This window comes from Narcine bancroftii, chromosome 1, assembly GCF_036971445.1.
Source record: "Narcine bancroftii isolate sNarBan1 chromosome 1, sNarBan1.hap1, whole genome shotgun sequence".
NCBI classification, from domain to species: domain Eukaryota; kingdom Metazoa; phylum Chordata; class Chondrichthyes; order Torpediniformes; family Narcinidae; genus Narcine; species Narcine bancroftii.
In genome coordinates, this window is record NC_091469.1 from 449,891,530 (window position 1) to 449,911,539 (window position 20,010).

Here is a 20,010-nt window from a genome sequence, read left to right on the forward strand (position 1 = left end):
TAGCAACTGATAAACTGCGATGGATGACATCAAACAGGCATTAGAGTGCTGATCTTGGGCTCAGAAGTTGAGCCAAAGGTAAAATATGATACCAAGATTACAAACAGAGGTGATGAAAAAGTAATGTGTTCTACACAAAATAATCAACATGAGAGCAACAAATATTTATTTCTTATGAAGTACTTGGAGATGTTTCTGAAGGACATCACCTCAGAAACAGCTAATAGAGGTTTTAAATGAATGAAGATGCTGATGAGTTTATCGTCATACACATTGTACAATGCCTTTTTGAAATAGAGGATCAGGCTAAGTAAGAGGAAAAAGATCTTGATCTTTAGTTTGCTTCTAAGAATGGAGTGTTTGTGCATATTTCATGCAACTAGCAGGATTCAAAATATTAATTTGGCAGTTTCAGGAAAAAAAGCAGGGTTTTCCAAGCATTACTGACATTGGACAGAGTTATATTCCATTCATTAACCAATGAAAGACTATCAAATTACAAGAATTTGTGAAATGGTTTTAATCAAATTAATGTCAACGATTATTGCAGCAATTCCCATGCCATATTGAAGAAGTAGAGCAGTAGGTCAGTGGGTTTGCAGATGACAAGAAAATTGGAAGAGCTTCACATAGTATTGCAGGTTATAGCTTACAACAGGATACAGTAAGGATGCAGAGTTGTGTGGAGAAGTGGCAGATGGAGTTCAATCCAGATAAGTGTGAAGTGATTACTATGGATGGTCGAACTTGAAGGAAGAGCATGTGGTTCATGGCAGGATTCTTAACAGTGTGGAGGAACAGGGGAATCTTGGGTCCAAGTCCCTAGATCCCTCAAAGTTGCCACACAAGTTGATAGGATGGTTGAGAAAGCAATATGGTGTGTTAGCCTTCATTAGTTTGGGGATTGAGTTCAAGAGACATGAGGTAATGTTGTACCTTTATAAAGCTCTGGACTATTTGTTCAGTTCTGTTTGCCTCCTTACAAGAAGTATGTGGAAGGATGTAGAGGAGATTTACTAGGATATTGCCTGGATTGGAGAATGTGTCTTATAAGCAAGGCTGACAGAGCTGGATTTATTACTTTGGAGAGATGAAGGATGAGAGGGGACTTATTAGAAGTATATAAGATTATAAGAGGCATAGATAGGGTGAACACATCCTGGTGTGACAATAGCAAATACATGGAGACATGTGCTTAAGGTGAAGGGAGGAAGGAAGATAACAGAGACATGCTTTTTTTTTTACACACAGAGTGGTGGGTGCCTGGAATGCATTACCATCGGTGGTGGTGGAGGCTCATACAAATAGGGATATTTAAAATACTATTAGATAAGAAAAATAGAGGGCTGTTGATGTGAGGGAGGGAAGGAATAATTATTGTGGGGTATATTTACATAGCACAACATCATGGGCCAAAGGGCCTCCACTGTGCTGTAATGCTCTATTTAACAAGTATGCAAAGCATAATTTTTAATGATGTCAAAAATGAACATTGAGCATGTCTGGCAGTATGTGTGGAGAAAGAAGTAAAGGTAACATTTCAGGATGATAACATTGTATCTGAAGCAAGAAAAAATAGAAATACCGAAGAAAATATTTCAAAGAAAATACTGTATAAAAGCATGGAAAATGGAGAGGTGGACAATGAACAAAAGAGATCACCTTCCTTTCTCTCCCCTCAGAAATTGTCTGAGCTGTGCATTTCCTGCAGTTTCTAATTTTATTTAAGAATTCCAGCACCTCTATTAATTTGCTTATAAACTGATTATTACTACTGAGGGAACAAGTACTTATGAAATATAATTACATTTTAATTTATACTGAGGGGACTGAATTATTTATGGGGAACAAGTTGAGAGGCAGAACTGATAGAGGCAACTACCGGTATTTCTTGTTTGCAACTGTAGCTTAATATTTGCAATCAAATCACATTCTGTTTAAGTATTCCGCTGTTATATTATTATGCCTCCTCCGGTATATTTTTATTTTTGATGAAACACAAGTCAATTGAGCAGATGCAGCATTCAAATTGCATAATTCTGTGGTACAAAAAGGAATATGCATCAGACCTCAGTGTGAATTGCTTTGATGCACCCAGAGGGTGTGAAAGGTATCCCTTGAAATTGTAAAGCTCTTCATCTAAATTCATTGGATAAGCACTGCAGCAGAAAGCTAGTCACCATAACAGTGGTCTCAACCTTTTTCTTTCCACTCACATACCACTTTAAGTAATGTCTATGCCATCGGTGCTCTGTAATTAGTAAGGTGGTATGTGAGTGGGAAAGGAAGGTTGAGAATCACTGCTCTGGCTTCTAGTACGAGAGCAGTCAGAAAAATCACCAGCCACTGTCAGAACATATGGAAATTTCCTGGAAATTGCCAACAGTTCAATTACTGGCATTCTTCCACAAAATCTTAAACAAAGTTCAGATCTCTGTTCCCAGTAAACTCTACTTCCCTCAGATTCTGCACCATTCAGACCTTTTACTCCTTAGGGCGGCACAGTTAGTGCAATGCTCTTATGCCACCAGCAACCGGGGTTCAAATCTGGCACTGTTTGAAAGGAGTTTGTATGTTCTTCCCATAGTTATTAGGTGGCATGGGTTTCAATACCTGGAATCAACTTCTCCTATGTTGTTTTTTTTTAAATGCAAAAGGTTTAGATATGGGAGAATTTATCCTCCAAGGAGGATTTTGTCCCAGTATGTGGACAGGCCGAATAGAGAAGAGGACATACCGGCTATAGTAACAGGCAATGAACCTGGTCAGGTTATGGACCTTAGATACGTAATGATGAAATGCCAGCTTTATTCAGAATTTTGGAACTTTGGATCTATATCTTTGCCTCCTATGGAACTTGCTGTGTTTCTCCAGCTCTTTTACAAGCACAGCGTATGCAGACTTTCTTGTTTCATTCCAACTTAAGAAAGGATTTAAGTGAGCTAGAAGGGGACATGAAAAGATCTTGGCAAATAGGATTAAGGAAAACCTCCAAGTGTTTCACATGTACAAGAATATCAGGCAAATGACGTGAGTGAGGGAAGGACCATTCAGGGATAAAGAGGGAAACTTACCTGCAGGAAGGGGAAACAAGGGAGGTTCTTAATGAATACATGGCTTTGGTGTTCACCAGGGTGGGGACCTTAATGAATGTGAGGGCAGCATAGATACAGAGGTGAAGAAAGAGGTAGCGTTGGAGCTTCTGAAAAATATTCAGATAGATTAGGCCCTGGGGCCAGATGGGATATACCCCAGGTTTCTTTGGGAAGTGAGAGAAGAGATTGCTGGAGGGCTGACAATGAAATTTGCGTCCTCCCTGGCCACAGGAGTGGTAGTGAAGGATTAGAGAGTGGAAAATGTTGTTCAAGAAAGGGAACAGAGAGAATCCTGGGAATTCGAGATCAGCGCGTCTTAGAGAAAGGATTTACAAGCCTTTTGGAAAAGCATAGTTTTATTAGGGGATAGTCAGGATGGCTTTGTGAGTTTATCAAGGAAGAGATAAAACCAACTGATGAAGGTAAAATGGTGTATTTGGATTTTAGTTGGCTCATCCAGAAGGTCAAGAGGTATGGGATCCATGGAAACTTGGCTGCATGGATTTGGAACCAGCTTTTCTAGAGAAGGCATTAAGTGGTAATAGATGGAGTGTTTTCTGCCTGGAGGTCAGTGACTAGTGGTGTTCTGGAGGGATCTGTTCTACGATTCCTGGTCTTTGTGATTTTTATAAATGACATAGATGAGGAAGTGGAGCGATGGGTAGTAAGTTTGCAGAAGACATGATGATTGGAAGTGTTGTGGAAAGTGTAGAGGATTGCCGTGGTCTATAATGTGATGCAGAGTTGGGCAGAGAAGTGGCAGAAGTTCAAACAGGAAAAGTATAAAGTATTACTCATTAAAAAGATCATACTTGAAGATGGAGAACATGGTTAATGGCAGGATCCTTAGCAGTGTGAAGGAATAGAGGGATCTTGGTGTTCAAGTCCATAAATCCCTCAAGATTGTCATGCAAGTTTATACGTCATTTATGATCCTGTTTGATGTGCTGACATTCATTAGTCAGAAGACTGAGTTCAAGAGCCATAATGTAATGGTTCAGTTCTATAAATCTCTGGTTACAACACATTGTGTTTGTTTCTGGTCTCCTCATTATAGGAAGGATATAGAAACTTTAGAAAGGGTACAGAAGATGTTTTTCAAGATTCTGTCTGGATTAGAGAACATGTTTTATGAGATGCTGTGCAAGCTTTTGCTGCAAATCTTCCATCAGTGACATTGCCTCCATTTTTCCTCTCTCCATTGGTGAAGCCTGAACCATTGGTCATCTTTCGCAGTCCCGTTAGCAACACACAATGCAGGCAAAGAAAAATAACTTCTCCCATTAAACTATCTGACCTGGCTTCATTCTTTCTGAGATACTCCCTATGTTTTATCCATCCTTTTCCCACCTTCACTGCAACTTAAAACTTCCTTGTTTTTCTTTATCCCAGCTCTGACAAATGATCATTTTGACCCAAAACATCATCTCCATTTCACTTTACCCAGATACCAGCTGACATGCTAAATACCTTCAGCATTTTCTGGATTTCTGATTTTTAATGTTTCTTTTTTTTTAATCCAGTACATTTGGCATATTTCATGTACTTTGCTTCAAGTATTACAAGTTAATCTCAGTATTGTTTCCACATAATTAAGAGAGTACACTGTAAAATAACTTTCATTTTATTTGATACTTTATTCTGTCAACTTGACATTCAATTTTCAGTTTGGCCCAGCAACCAATGTTTTCTTTAGGCATTTCAATTCAGGATCCAGAAAAACTATATTATTTCTACTTAATAATTATTTCTACTTAATAATTAAGCCTTAATTGAAAGTATAAAGGCTACAATTTAAAGTCAACACTATAACCAATACTGAGGAGTCTTAGATCAACCATAATTTCTATTGAAAGCACATAAATAAAACTATAGACCTGAAGTAATCATCAGATTGTGTTTTCACTTTAAGCAAAGTTCTGAGTTTAAAATAGCTTAGATACATAAAGTTGAATTATGAAGGAAATCAACATATGCCAATTTGATAGTGGGGAGGGTTTTGCCTGTGATACCCTGGGCGATGTCCACTACCTTTTGGAGGGCTTTACACTTAAGGGTATTGGTGTTTCCATACCAGACCGTGATGCAGCCAGTCAGCATGCTTTCCACAACACCTCTGTAGAAATTTGCCAGGGTTTCTCATGTCATACCAAATCTCCGCAAACTCCTAAGAAAGTAGATACGCTGACAAGATTTCTTCACAATGCCATTGGTGTGTTGGGTCCAGGAAAGATCCTCCAAGATAGTGTCTCCCAAGAACTTAAAGTTGCTCACCCTCTCCACCTCAGATCCCCCAATGATCACTGGATTGTTCACCTCTGGCTTTCCTTTCCTGAAGTCAACAATCAGCTCCTTGGTTTTGGTGACATTGAGTGCAAGGCTGTTGCTGGTGCACCATTCAGCCAAGTTTTCAATCCCCATCCTGTACGCTGACTCATCCCCTTTCTTTATACAACCCACTATTGTGGTTTTGTCAACAAATATGTAGATGGTGTTATTGTTGTAGGTGTAAAGTGAGTAGGGCAGGGGACTAAGATTAGACAGAAGAAGTGATAGAGGGGAAGTCAAAAACTGAGAATCATGGACCAAAGCTACAAGAAAAGCTACATAACATGGAGATGTGGAGGAATAATTTCAAGCAGAATGGTGAACCTGTGGAATTCTCTATCAGGGAAGACGCTGGAACACCTATACAGCAAAGATGTGTGCATCAGAATATTCTTTATTGACTCAGTCTGACATTCAACACTATCATCCCCTCAAATTTGATCAGCAATCTCCAAGTCCTGGGATTCAACACCCTATTGTGTAATTGGATCCTGGATTTCCTCACCTTCAGACCACAATCAGTGAGGATTTGGAAGAACATCTCCACAATCCATCAGTACTGGAGCACTACAGAGCTCAGTCCCCTACCTTATTTGCTCTACACCCACAACTATACAGCGAAATACTTTTTTGACGACACCACAGTAGTGGACTAGGTATCAAATAATGATGTTGTAATGCAGGAAAGAAATTGAAAGACGAGGGCCATCGTGACAAAGTAACAACCTCTCTCAACGTCCCAGTCTGCATGAATGGTACCAAAGTCAAAAAAAGTAGATAACTTCAAGACCTAATGAACAAATATCTCCAATGACCAGACTTTGAACAAGAACAATGATGCAACAATAAAGAAAATATCCTGACACCTTTACTTTCTCAGAAGATTTAGGAAGTTCAACATGTCACCTCTTCCCTCAACAACTTTTACAGATGCACCACTGAAACCATACTTGCAGGATGCATCACAAAGTGCTATGGGAGCTGTTCTGCTCAGGACCGGAAGAACCCACGGAAGGTAGCTTAGAACGTGACAAAAACTTCCCTCCCCTCCATGGACTCCATCTATGCCCCCTGCTGCTTATGAAAGGCAGCGAACATACTGAAAGGCCCATCACACCCTGGATACGCTCTCTTTACCCACCTCCCATTGGGAGAAGGCTTAAGTGTGTGAAAACACACTCCATCGGGCTTAAAGACTGTTACTTCCCTGCATCCATCAGGCTTCTATATGAAGTTCAGAAACATTGCTATCACAATGCCCTTGATGCAAATTGATTTTCTTTTTCATTCTAACTGTATACTCTAAATTGTTGTCTGTACACGGCTGTACGTAATGTGAGAGGTAATGGTGCTCCGTTTACAGAAGAACCCTTATCACTACCTAGTATTTTGTGACAAATATACCTGTACTTAAAATAATTCTAAAGAGATCAGAGAGATAATGAGTGGCCTGCTGGGTATTTCAGAGGGTAGTTGTGCATGTGGAATCATCCAGATCTAACAGAATAAAAGCAGTTAATATCTTTATCCTTTTACTTTATACTTTTATAAATGGATCATTCACACCATAAGTCAATCACTCTGGTACAGTATCTCTATTAATTTGCAGCATTGCATATTTCAAAAACAGTAGTTGTTTACACTGTAGTCTTGGTGAACTGACAAAACATCAGTAATGAAAAAAAAAGTGAATTTATCAAATTGGCATGTGTTATTATGTTGATTTCCTTCATCCTTTCATAATTCAACTTTATGTATCTAAGCTATTTTAAACTCAGAATTTTGCTTAAAGCATACAGGGAATGCTGCTGTCAGAGAGCAGCAGCAATCAAAAAAGACCCTCACCACCCAGCCTACGCTCTATTCTCGCTGCTGCCATCAGAAAGAGGTATAGGTACCTCAAGACTCGCACCACCAAGTTCAGGAACAGCTGCTACCCCTCCACCATCAGATTCCACAAAAACAAACAAGGACTCTTGTGCACTTTATTGATTTTGTTTTTGTTCTCTCTATATTCCTTATCTGTCTACAGTTCTTTGTTTACATGTTTAACGCTGTGCACAGTTTATTTTTTTTGCATTACGAATTAATGGTAATTATGTTCCACCCACATGAAAAAGGAACCACAGGGTTGTATGCGATGTCATGTTATGTACTCTGACAATAAATCTGAAATCTAATCTGTCCAATCAGATCATAAGGAGGTCCTTTCTCATTCTTACAAACTCAATTGAAGGCGAGGTCAATTATCTCAATATCTATTCATACAATACTTCTATTGTCCAAGGTCTCAGTATGGTTATGGTTAACATAGTAGTTACAGCACCAGCGACCAGATACAAATCCGGTGCTGTTTTAAAGAGGTTGTATGTTCTCCCTACTTCTGTGCGGGTTTCCACTGCGTGCTCTGGTTTCCTTCCACCCTTCAGAAACATATTGGGATTGTAGGTTAATTGGTGTATTTGAGGGCATGGGGTCGTGGGCCAGAAGGGCCTTTGTTCAGGGCTGTACATCTAAATTTAAAGAAAAACTTTTGTTGCAGTCTCTCCACTGCTACAACGTGGTTATCAAATTACCAAAATGATATACAATACTCAAGGGGATGCCTCATAAAAAGCCTATAAATTACTGAAATACTTTCAAATACTTTCACTATGAATGCCAATGTATCATTTACCTCTTTAGTCTCCTTAAATACGCAAGGCCACCAAAGCCTTGCTGCACCTCCCATTCTCCTTATCTACTGATTTCAGATTTTTTTTATTACTACCACCAATAGAGTAACTTGTCCACGATGCCCTGTTTTCTAATTATTAATATTATTAACTACCTTCCAATCCAATGGAACTGTTCCAGAAGCAAAGTAATATTGGAAGAAACTTACCAATGCATCCTTAAATATACTGGGATGCAGATATCAGGCCAAGGGCTCTTTTTAGCATTTAATCCCATCAATTTGTTAACATGATGTTGTAAATGTGCTGTGCATGTGTTGTGTGGAATATAAGCTTCCATCTCATTAGACCCAGAGAGAAACGACAGACACCAGTGTTTCCCAAATCCAAAGAACGAATCCTTTTGTTCACAATTAAAGAACTATTTATAGTGCAGTATTTACAATGCCCTTTGACCAGAGGGAACTCTTCCAAGCCATCTCACACACATGACTGGATTAGTTGATTGATGGCTCAAGTACTGAGAACTGATAACACCCACTCCTAGTGAAGGTGGGGTTGCTCTGTTTAAGGCATCCTAGTATCTCCCCCTTTGAGCTTGTTACCCCTATGAGTGGAGTCTGAAATCCACTTGGAAGGGCTTCACTGGTCTCCAAACTCTTTGAGACTTCCTTACGGGTTACAGTGATGTAGAGGGTATAGGCTTGTTTCCGTGTGATGGGTGTGATTGATGGTTCAATGATTTCTGAAGTTCAAATGTGCCCAACAGGGCATCCAGGCTGAGTTGCGCAGGTGTGGTAGAGTGAGATTGCATTCTGTTGGTTGCAACTGGGTGGTATATCTGGTCCAACTTGTTCATGGTAGAAAACGTCTTCAATTTTTCTTAAGATTCTCCCCAGATGCCATACATCTGATTATCTCTGTATTTCCACACCAACACACATAGACCATCATGAAACGTGCTTTCTTTGGATCCATGCAGACGACCATACTGTTCCATATCATAATCTCTCAGTCCAGTTTATGGTCTTTGTGGAAATATGACATCATATGGTGCTCAAATTTTCCTATCAAAGAGGTTTCAGTAAGTGAAGTTCCACCTGGAGTGATGGGTTTGGAGTCATCCTGTAATTTAACAAGAATGTCTGCAATATCTCCTACGTTGGACCCTCCCCTTTGGCCTTGTTGAAAGCTCGCTTGAACGTATCCACAAAACGCTCTGCTTGACCATTGGACTGAAGATGATATGGAGGCGAGCAAATATGCGTGATACTGTATTGCTCGCAAATAAAAAAATTGAAGCCGGCTGCAATGAATTGTGTCCCATTGTCTGAAACTAATGTTACAGGAGCACCAAAGCAAATGAATATGAACTTGAGTTCCATGATTGTACCTGATGTAGTTTGTTGGGCTACTTTAATGATCTCAGGCCATTTGGAGTATGTGTCCACTAAGATTAGGTAGTACTCCCCACTAAATGGTCTTGCATAGTCAATATGAAGACTATTCCATGGCCCGCTTGGTTGAGGCCAAGAATGTAGATTCGTCTTAACAGGGAATTTCTGAGGCACATCGGATACATGAATGTGTCAGTTGTTAAATCTGGTCATCCATCAGAGGCCAATAAACATAACTTCGTGCAAGTGCTTTCCCTCGATCATTCCAGGATGTCCACTGTGAAACTATTTGAGGATTGTAGATTGGAAACTGTGGGAAACACAATACTTTCTGCAAACAAGACGGCCATTAGTGATCGCCAATGATTCCCGTCTTTTGAACAATGGCTGGATTTTCATTCGTGGACAAGTTTTTGGCCACCTTAATTGTTGATAATGCACCATCTCTTGTAGGAGGTCGTCTTTGCTTGTTGCTTGTCTGACTCTTTCTGCTGTGACTGGCAGGGAGTTAATAACATCTTTGAATACCTGGTTGACCTCTGCCTCTACCGAGAGTTCCACTACAAAAATATCTTCCAGCTCTGTTTCCTGCTCACTAATGTGGTTGGAAGATATTTAATTTTGAAGTCATAACCAAGTAGCGTGGTTGCCCATCTTTGCAGACGGTTTGCCATGTGAATTGGAATTCCTTTCTTTGAACCAAATTCTGCGAGGAGTGGATTGTGATCTGTCAGAAGAGTGAAATGCTGTCCATTGAGCATATTATGGAATTTCTTTACTACAAAATGATTGCTGGAGCTTCCTTTTCAGTTTGTCCATAGTTACACTCTGCTGCTGTTAGAGAGCATGCGCTATGGCCTTTTGATTCCCATCTGGGAACATGTGAGAAGTGACTGCACCAACATGTGAGAAGTGACTGCACCAACATGTGAGAAATGACTGCACCCACCCCAGACAGTGATGCATCTGAAGCTATGACAATCTCCAAGTTTGGATTGTAATGCATCAAAAGAACGTTCGAGTTTAGTATTGACTCAATTGAACGATTCTCAACATTTTGATGTCCATTTCCATTTGGTACACATGGTAAGGAGCTTGTTGAGTGTACCACAGAGTTTATGTATCTCTGGCAGAAATAAACTGTAGTGATTGATAAGATCTAGTATTACAAGATCAAGCCAGCAACCAAAAAGAAGGCATATCACACAGGAGTAAAGATGAACAATTACTTTATTAACAAAAAATTCACCTTTAAACTTTAATTCAAAATCCCCCCTTTTATAACAATGCCCACTGGTTACTATGCAAATTTCTATAACAGTGTAAAACTAATAAATTCCCCAGCCTAAATATATGTAATTAACATCTAAGCTACACTTCCAACCAGCCCACAGAAAAACTTAAAGACACAAAACAAACACAAAACACACAAGACTCACAAAACTTCGATCTCAACCAAAGCAAAGATCATAAACAAAATTCAGTTTGTTTGGTAAACTGAAGCCAAAAGATCTTTGAGAGAGAGAGAGACAAAATTCGAAGTTGTCTTGTGTTGCTTGCAGAGAGAGGAACAACTGGCTTGGTCCGGATCCATCTGGCTGCCTTCGGAATGTTCATCCTTTTTGAAATCCCAACATTCTAAACTGTCCCCCAGACCATGACTCATGCTCTGGGCCTCCTTCCTCTCCACAGCACCTCTCAGTGGTGGTTTATCGTCCAAGTCGAGAAATTTTTAGATCATTTTCTCCACATGCTCAGTCCGTCTCCCACTCTCTCAGCATTCCACCTTCACCGTGGCTCTCTCAGGCAATCTGTCACTTTTTAACATAAAACCGCACAACACATAGGCCAATACACAACACAGAACTCTGTAACACTAGGAATGAACATGGCGTGGTCACATCTGTGGTGCAGGCATGCACTTGATAATGTCAGTGTTTTGTGGATCTGGCCATTGCCCATATTTGTCAATGATGAAACCAAGATATTTCACTGACTTCATGAAAATGTACATTTTTCTGGATGCACTCAAAAATTGTAGTCTTTGATGCAGGACAGAACACAATCAAGATGATCAAATAATTCTCAAGCATGTGCTCCCATTATCAGGATGCCATCTAGGATATATTGCAACTCCTGGAACATCATTCAGCATTGTGTCTACGACCTGTTGAAAGATAGCTAGAGCAGTCTTCATTCCGAATGGTAGACGTATCAGAACAGTCCAGTGTGTGTTGATGGTTAGCAATTCCTTGAATTCATCATCAACTTCCTGTAGATAAACCTCTGCTAAGTCAATCTTCACAAAGCATTTGCCACCATTCAACTTAGCAAAGAGGTCATCAGTCAATGGCAGTGGGTATTGATGGGTGTCCAATGCTGCATTCAGACCATTTGAGAAATCAGCACACAGACATATGGAACCATTCGATTTTTTTCACTACCACGATAGGTGCAGCCCATGATGACCATGACCTGTTCGATTACTGCTTCATGTTGCAGCTGTTCCAATTCTTGCTCCACTTCTTGCAGTGCTGTGTATGGGACAGGTCGTTTTGTCTTAAAAGTCGATTTCTCGTTTGGCAGAAGACAAAGTTTTGCCTTCGTTTTAGGGCATTGTCCAAAGCCTTCGGAAAATACCTTTGCATGGTATTGCTTTAGCTGTACCAGGAACTTTTGTGGGGTATTTGCCATTTTTGGGATATGTGCCACTTGCAACTTGTGGCAAATATTGTTGAGTGGCTGGTCTAGAAGGTTCAACATTTCAATCCAGTCAAGTCCCACGAGATCGAAGTTAGGACACTTTACCAGATAACATGTTCCATTTTCGTTTGGTATAGATTTAAGCTGATGCAACAGTCAACTGAACCTAACAACTCCAGGATCCCCCTGGAAGCGTTCCATGCTGTGTTTTTGGTTAGAATCACCTCTGACTGACCAATCAGTTTCTACGTTTTCTTTGATACGAGGGTAATATCAGACCCTGCATCAATTTGAAGCCTCATTGGGATGCCGTTAATGTGCACTTTCACATATTTCCTGCATTTAGCATTAGGCACCTTGAAAGTCACTGTAATAGGTTTCACTTCTGAGGGTGAAGGAAACTTATCAAGTGTTTTCCATCTTCCAGCTCTATAGCATTCTGCTTTATGCCCCAGGCACTTGCATTTACTGTAGCGTTGCCATCTGTATGGGCAGTCATGAGTGTAGTGCCACTTACTGCAGCTCCAACAGCCACTATGTGGTTTGGCTGGGTGGGTCACAGTTTTGCTTTGTCTAGCAGGGTCTGCTGACTTAACTATCTGGACCCAACCGCCTAAAGATGAGTGTTCCGCTTCCACCATTTTACTATTGTGTTTCAGATTATTGTAAATATTCATGTATAATGCAAAATATTTTGTACTGATATTCGAGATCAAAGTAGGGGGTCGATTATTTTAACAATTTTTTTCTGTCAGGTTGAACGATCAGTAAGATTATCAGCAGCTGCCTACATTGACAGCAGTGCGATTAGGTTGAGTGGGGGGGGGGTGGGGGGTAGATGGCAGCACGAATCGGATGGGCGAGGGGGGAGAGAGATGCCAGCACGACTTGGGCAGGCAAGGGGGGAGAGAGATGCCAGCACGACTCGGGCAGGCGAGGGAGGAGAGACGGCAGCACTAATCGGGCGGGCAAGGGGAGGGGGGGTCATATTGCACAGGGGTAAAATTTTTCTCCCTTTTTCCCCTCAAAAATGGGAGTCACATTATACACAAAACAGATTATACACGAAAATTTATGGTAATTAAGTGTTGGCATTCGGCTGTTAATCTTTGAAGAGTCATATCTGACTCTTGCTCAATCTTCATTAGCAAACGCGTTCTGAGGTCGGCCTCTTGGTGCGACTGCATTCCGACTACAAAGATTAGACAATTAAACTGGTCTTCAGTCAGCCTAGGGAGTTTAAAAACGCTTGGACTGTCGACTCAACAAACCCCCGTATGTCATAAAATCTTCAGCATCTTTCTTAGTCATTTTGAGGCATTGACACCAAATGTTGAACAATGATGTTTGCTCACCGAATATCTCAACTAACACATGAAGTATTTCCCTGAAGCCTAGCTCACAGGGAAGTTTTGGCAGAAGGAAGATCGTGTAGCGCTCATGTTCTCAAGTGCCTAACTTCCGTAAAAACAACCTAATTTTCCACGCATCGTTGAGCTTGGCAAAGTCGACTGCAAATAAGTCTTCATAATTTTAAAACCAAATTTCAAGTGTGCTTGACTCTGGGTTAAATGAGAACTAGGAGCTCATTAAAGCATCTGCCAAATTTGAATTTTCAGGCTCATCTTCTACAGTGGCTGGAGTTGCAACAGACATTTTCTGTCCTGCTGCTTGAGGACAGCCTGCAGCTGTTCCATTGTGACTGACATTGTCACCTTGTCACCCAAATATTGTAAATGTGCCTAATGTTTGTGCTGTGCACACATAGTGTGGAATACAAGCTTCCACCTTGTGAGACCCAGAGTGGAACAACAGACCCCAGTGTTTCCCAAATCCAAAGAAGAAACCCTTTTATTTACAATTAGAGAACTATTTATGGTATTTACAATGCCCTTGGTCCCAACAGCCATCTCACACACGTGACTGGATTAGTTGATTGATGCCTCAAGTTCTGAGAACTGGTAACATTTATTCCTGGCGACAGTGGGGTCACTCTGTTTAGGGCATCCTAGTAGATGGGGAAGTAGGTGGGGAGGACTAATGTAGACTTTCATTAGTTCTTCTATCTCAAAAGAGCCTAGGTTCCCTAATATTTCTGGGAGTATTTCTATCCTCTGTTCTGAAGAGAAAACCTATGTATTTATTAATTTCTTGGTTCTCCATTATAAATTCCTTTGATTGACATGGACTTTGGGCCAAAAAGGCCTATTTTTGTGTTGTAAAACTCAATTACTTAGTTTTTGACTGCAAAGAACCTGCATTTCTCACGATGACATCATTGGAATTAATGGAGTCCTTGATATATAAAAGTTGGTAAACTGTTTACTTGGCAAATGTAATGTTAATTTTTTTAATTGTCAGTTTATATTACCTTTTTCATTTCATCAACATAAGCAATCATGGCTTCTTCCTTGAGCATGTCTCCCAGGGAATTCCAAGCATCCCTACAATAAACACAGGAAGGAGTGCTGGTTAATGACTTGCAAAGTACAAATTCATTTTCAAACAAATCTTCAAAGCCAAGAATAATTCACTATGATGATGTCAGACAAACAAACTTTTATCGCTATAAGGAAACACCCAACTTTTCAAAGTAACTTGCTTGCAATGTATTTTCCCACAAGTCCCAGACAAGAAAAAATGTCGAATGCCTGCATATTTCAAATAACAACCATAACCAATGCTTAAATAAATCATTTATACTGAACACTTTTCCATCCCTCAGCTCAATATAGGAATTCACAAAGTTGCAAATTAGTTTTCCAAACACATATTAGTTTTTTATTAACATAGTAAGTGTAGAATATTATAAATTTACAAATATATCTTCTGTGGAGTCATTAAAAAAAAAACACGCTAGTAGTTATGATGTTGAATCAACCAGAAGAGGGCCAATCCCCTAGCACTTCCCAACAATTCAGTGTAATCTTAGCTTCAATGGGCCTGGATTTTTTTTTGCTGTTAAATAACATGGAATCCAACAACACACCTATTTGTCTTGTTGGAGTACCCTCACACTGATGAAAGAGAATGCTCTCCTAATCTCTGCACCAATCCAATGACTAACTACACTGACAATCTGCAAAGCTTGGAAGCAAGGCCTCTGATCAAAGGCTCCCAAAGGATGTATAATTTATTGTAGCCACTCCCATTGTTTTCTTTTTATGTCATTTAAAGAAAGTGAGAGGGCTGGCAAAGCTAGCATTAATGACTCGTCCCAATTATTATCATTCTTCAATAGCTGCAGTCTTTCTGGAGATGGTACTTCCTCAGTGTTGCTAGATGGAGAATTCTTGGGTTTTAATAAGAAAGGCAATACATTTCATAGTGAGGTTGGAGGAGACTGTTTTGATGTTCTCAAGGTCGAGGGTTTTGGAGCTGCTTTCAGAGGTAGAAAAAGTGATAGATGCGGTAGATGTGGTAGAAAAAGTGGTAGATGTGATGCCAATAAAGAAAACTCGTCCTGAATGGAGTCTAGCTTCTTGAATACGTATTGTCAGTCATACTCAAATGGAAAAGTATTCCATGATTGTTGACCTGTGTTCTACACATGTGAAAAGGCTATAGGACTCATCTTGACAATGTTTTGCAGGAGCATAATTGAGAGTGTCCTGATTGGCTGTATCATTGTGTGGTAATAGTAGCTGCAAAGTATCGGAACCCGATACAAAGGACCATTAAAATGGCTGAGAAGATTATTGGGATCTCCCTTTCCTCTAGTATGAAATTCATCAAGAGTGTTTCTTATTGAGGATCCCTACCATCCATCACACAGGATCTTTCACCTACTACCATCAGGAAGGAGGTACAGGAACATCAAATTCAGGACTTCCGTGCTGGGAAATAGCTTCTTTCTGCAGGCTTTGAGATTGATTAACAGTATCCTGTAACTTGGGGTCCCTTAGAAATGAAATGAGTAAATTGTTCCAAAATATTTATACATATTAATTTTATATTATAAATTTTATGTACATGTATGTGATTATGTGCCGTGCACCATGGTCCAGAGAAACACTATTTCATCTGGTTGTAGAGATACAGTCAGATGATAATAAACCTGAATTTAAATATGCCACAGACAGCGGCCTCCAGCCAAGATCAGCCTCTGACCTGCTATTTTTAACAACAGTATATAAGCAACTCATTCCAATTGAATTTCTGGCCAAAACTCCCAGGATTTCAGAAGAGGTACTAAAAGCACTTAAATATCATGTTGAAAATGGTCAGTACCTAACACAAATATTACCTGCCTCCTATCAACCCATGTCTGAATATTGTCTGGATCTTTCTGCACGCAAGCATAGGCTTCTTCATTTGCCAAGAAGTTGTGAATAGAATTGACCATCATGCAAGCATCAGTGAACATCCCCAATTGTGACTGAAGAAAAATCATGAATGAAATAACTGAGACAGATGGGTCAGGGAAGCTGCTGACAGTACTATTCTAGAGTTGTGGGTGATGGGTCTCCAACGAACACATTACATGAACCCCCACCTCTGCCCAGCAATGTCTTGACAAGCGAGATTAGCCTGCCGAGTTGACCAAGTAAGTTCAAGCGACTGGTCACCACAGGAGGCAAGGGCAAGCTACAACTCTGTGGCATTAAAATGCCAAACATTTTTCCGAAGGAAAATAAAATTGAAATTTAATGAAATTGCATTAAGATAGCATGTTCCATGACAAATTATGCAATCTTTCATCATTAGAATAGACAAGTTTGCAGTCAGCAAGGTACCAGAGAGATTTAAGATAATATAGTTTAGTGATACTGGTCAATGGCTAAATGTGATCTAATTCACCAGAAAAATTCTTCAGTTCTAATTTAAAATGTACGTTGGGAATGCTTATGTTAAACTAAGAAAGTTGACGTGACAGATAAAATTCAGAGCCTTGAAATAAAATAACTGGAGTACTTGCATGATACAGTATTGAACTGAAATGTCAGTTCGTATTATGTTCTTAACTCATGAAATAAGACAGAGCTCATGATCTTAGGACCAAAGGAGGTAAATGAGCTAACTTTATGAGAAAAGCAACGCACTGCAAATGCAGGAAATTTGACATAATAACAGGAAATGCTGGAAATACTTAGCAGGTCAGGCAGTGACTGTATAGAAAGAAATAATGTTAGCATTTCCCAGTTAACAAAATTGTAAACTGCATTTCTTCGTGTATAGGTACTGACAAATCAGTTGGTTATTTTGAGCAGTTTTGCTTGTATTTAACAAGTCCCACCATTTTATTTCTTCCACCCCCTCCTCCAACACCACCCCTCCCCTCCCAAACATACACACCTTAACTACTGGAGGCATTTACTGCTAAGGGAATATGATTCCCAACACGCTATCTAGGATAATAAATGCCCATTCCATGTGTGTCTAAACATTATGTGCAAGCAGCCTGATCAATAGCAACAGGCCTTACAGTTCCTGCATACAAGTTGATGTCACTGAGTAGGAATGACACCCATGGCAATTCTTTTCTTCCAACCTCAACTTTCACACTCAACTCTAATAAACTTTCACAGAGTAAATGTTTTACTTTTATTTCCAATTACCCTTCTCCCTTTTCCTCTGATACTGGTATTTTGGTGAAGATTGAACACAAGTAAATAGGAAGTGGAGTGGGTCATTCAATATGATCAGAGCTGATCAGCCTCAGACCTTAATTTCTCTTCTAAACCACTTCCAAATATCTTGCAATCTTTGGAGAACAGCCTCCACAGCCCTCGGAGTTAGAGAATTTCAGCGATCTATCTTTTTCTGTGAGAAAATATTCCTACTTACTTCAATTTTAAATGACTGCCCCTTCATCTTACAAATAATTTTCCCTCATTCAAAACTCTCCCACAGTGGATATACCTCAACATCTACCTTGTTGAGCCCCCTTAGAATCATATAATTTGAAAAAGATCAACCATCATTCTTCTAATATTCTAGGTATAAATTTCAATTTTAAATGTTAAAGATCAAACATTTTTAGCCATCTGTGATAGGTTACCCCTTCCATCCCAAGAATTACCTCTAGGAGTCTCCAATGTTAACATATTCTTTCTCAAAGGGTTTGTAAATGAATATAGTATTCCAGGTACCAACTCACCAATTCCCTATATAATTGTTACAGAGCTACAGCTTTTCCAATTACACCAACACCATTTAAACATAAGAGTGAATCTGATCAATCTTGAGCAGAATCAACCCTTGTGAGCAGTTCCTCAGCTGTTAGATTTTGGGAGTGTGGTGGAACATGGTACTGTAGGCATGATCTTGTAACAGACTGAGCAACCATGCAGTTAGATGGGCCGAATCGCCGTCCCAGTCGGCCAACACAAGATGGCGCAGGACCCCCTTCCCTTCTGAGGAGAAGCCCGCAGTTGGCGACATGCATTGTTCGGGGGACAGCGCCGCTTCCGTGCTGCATGCCGCTGGACAGGGAGTGACAGTGTAACACCCTGACATCACTTCCCAAGGCCAGCACGCTCCTCACAGGAAGTGGGCAGCACGAGTAATTCAAAATAAAGTTCAGTTACTGGATCAATTTGTGCTGTGTGGACATCTCTCATTTCGGTAGCGCTGCTCTAAGCAGATGCTATGATGGTGACCCTGACAGTTCCAATGTCTTGGGAACCCACCTCAAACGCGACAAAATGCAGGATGCTACTACCACTACAGGAATTGGTTACAACTGGCTGAGTCACAGTTCCAGATCAGAGGCATTGTCTCGGAGGATACCAAGTTCAGGCACATCGTCAGTGCCCTGGATGCCACTACCGCAGCAAAACTAAGCTCGTTCGCGGAAAATCCTATGGAGCGTAATTATGAACAATTCCAGCATTTCCTTCTCAATTCCCTGGAACTCAGCTGACACAAGAGTGCCATCTGCATCCTGAATATGTGAGGCCTGGGTGATGGGAGCCCCTCTGTGCTCATACACGAAATAGTGGCCTTAGCGGACAGACACACAAACTGTTTATTGTTTGAGGCCCTGTTTCTCTCCAATCTACTGGTGCACATTTCCTCGGCAATATCCGACATGGATTTCAGCACCCCACACCTGGTAGCCAAAGAAGCAGACTTTTCTGCACCCCGCAACAGAGCCCCATACATGTTCAACCGATCTACGCCCCCCAGCAGCAGACACGGCCCAGCCACAACGTAATTAGAGCTCAGAGCAATTACTGTTTTTACCACCACAGATGGGGCCATAACATCCAGTGATGCATCCCTCCATGCTCATACCCCAACACCAAGTCAAGCACATCAGCGGGAAGCAGTTAGGCTGGCTGCCGATAGTAGCCTCAGCGTTTGGCACAGATAAAGGCCTACTCTACCTCAGGGACCGGTGAACAAACAGGGATTTCCTAGGTAACACAGGCGCAGAGATAAGCCTCATTCCACCAATGTATTTCAAGCTCAAATATAATCCCAAGGGCCTTCCTTTACAGGTATCCAACAGTTCCTTCATTCTGAGTTTCAGCTCCCGCCTGGTCACAATCCACACCATGGACATGGTTTTCCACTGGAAGTATACAATTGCGTCCACGGGACAAGCCCTACTCAGAGCAGTTCTGAGCACACGAACTCCCAGAGGACGTGAGTGGATGCTATTTGGTCAATGCTACCACATTCCCCTTACTCTAAGGCAACATTCCTTTCTGCCGTTAGAAATTAATGCTCTGGACTATAATGAATATGCCTGCCTACTGGCCAAGTATCTGTTACTGTTGGTGCCTAACTTCCATGATGCTAAACCAGCACATGGCGTTGAGCACCACATGGAGACCACTGGGCCCCTAGTGCACGCACGGGTAC

The 20,010-nt window shown here is 40.6% G+C and overlaps 1 protein-coding gene across 5 annotated transcripts in view; it reads right to left on the reverse strand.

Moving 5' to 3' along the window:
• Positions 1 to 20,010, reverse strand: part of acbd5a (acyl-CoA binding domain containing 5a) — a 105,989-nt gene that overhangs the window by 40,897 nt on the left and 45,082 nt on the right. For all 5 annotated transcript variants that reach the window (XR_011350175.1, XM_069914552.1, XM_069914551.1 and 2 more), the window contains exon 3: positions 14,570 to 14,642. Coding sequence is in view for 4 of the 5 variants with exons in the window: in XM_069914552.1 (XP_069770653.1) it covers positions 14,570 to 14,642 (73 nt within the window). In the remaining variant the exon portion in view is untranslated. The remainder of the gene's footprint in view (positions 1 to 14,569; positions 14,643 to 20,010) is intronic.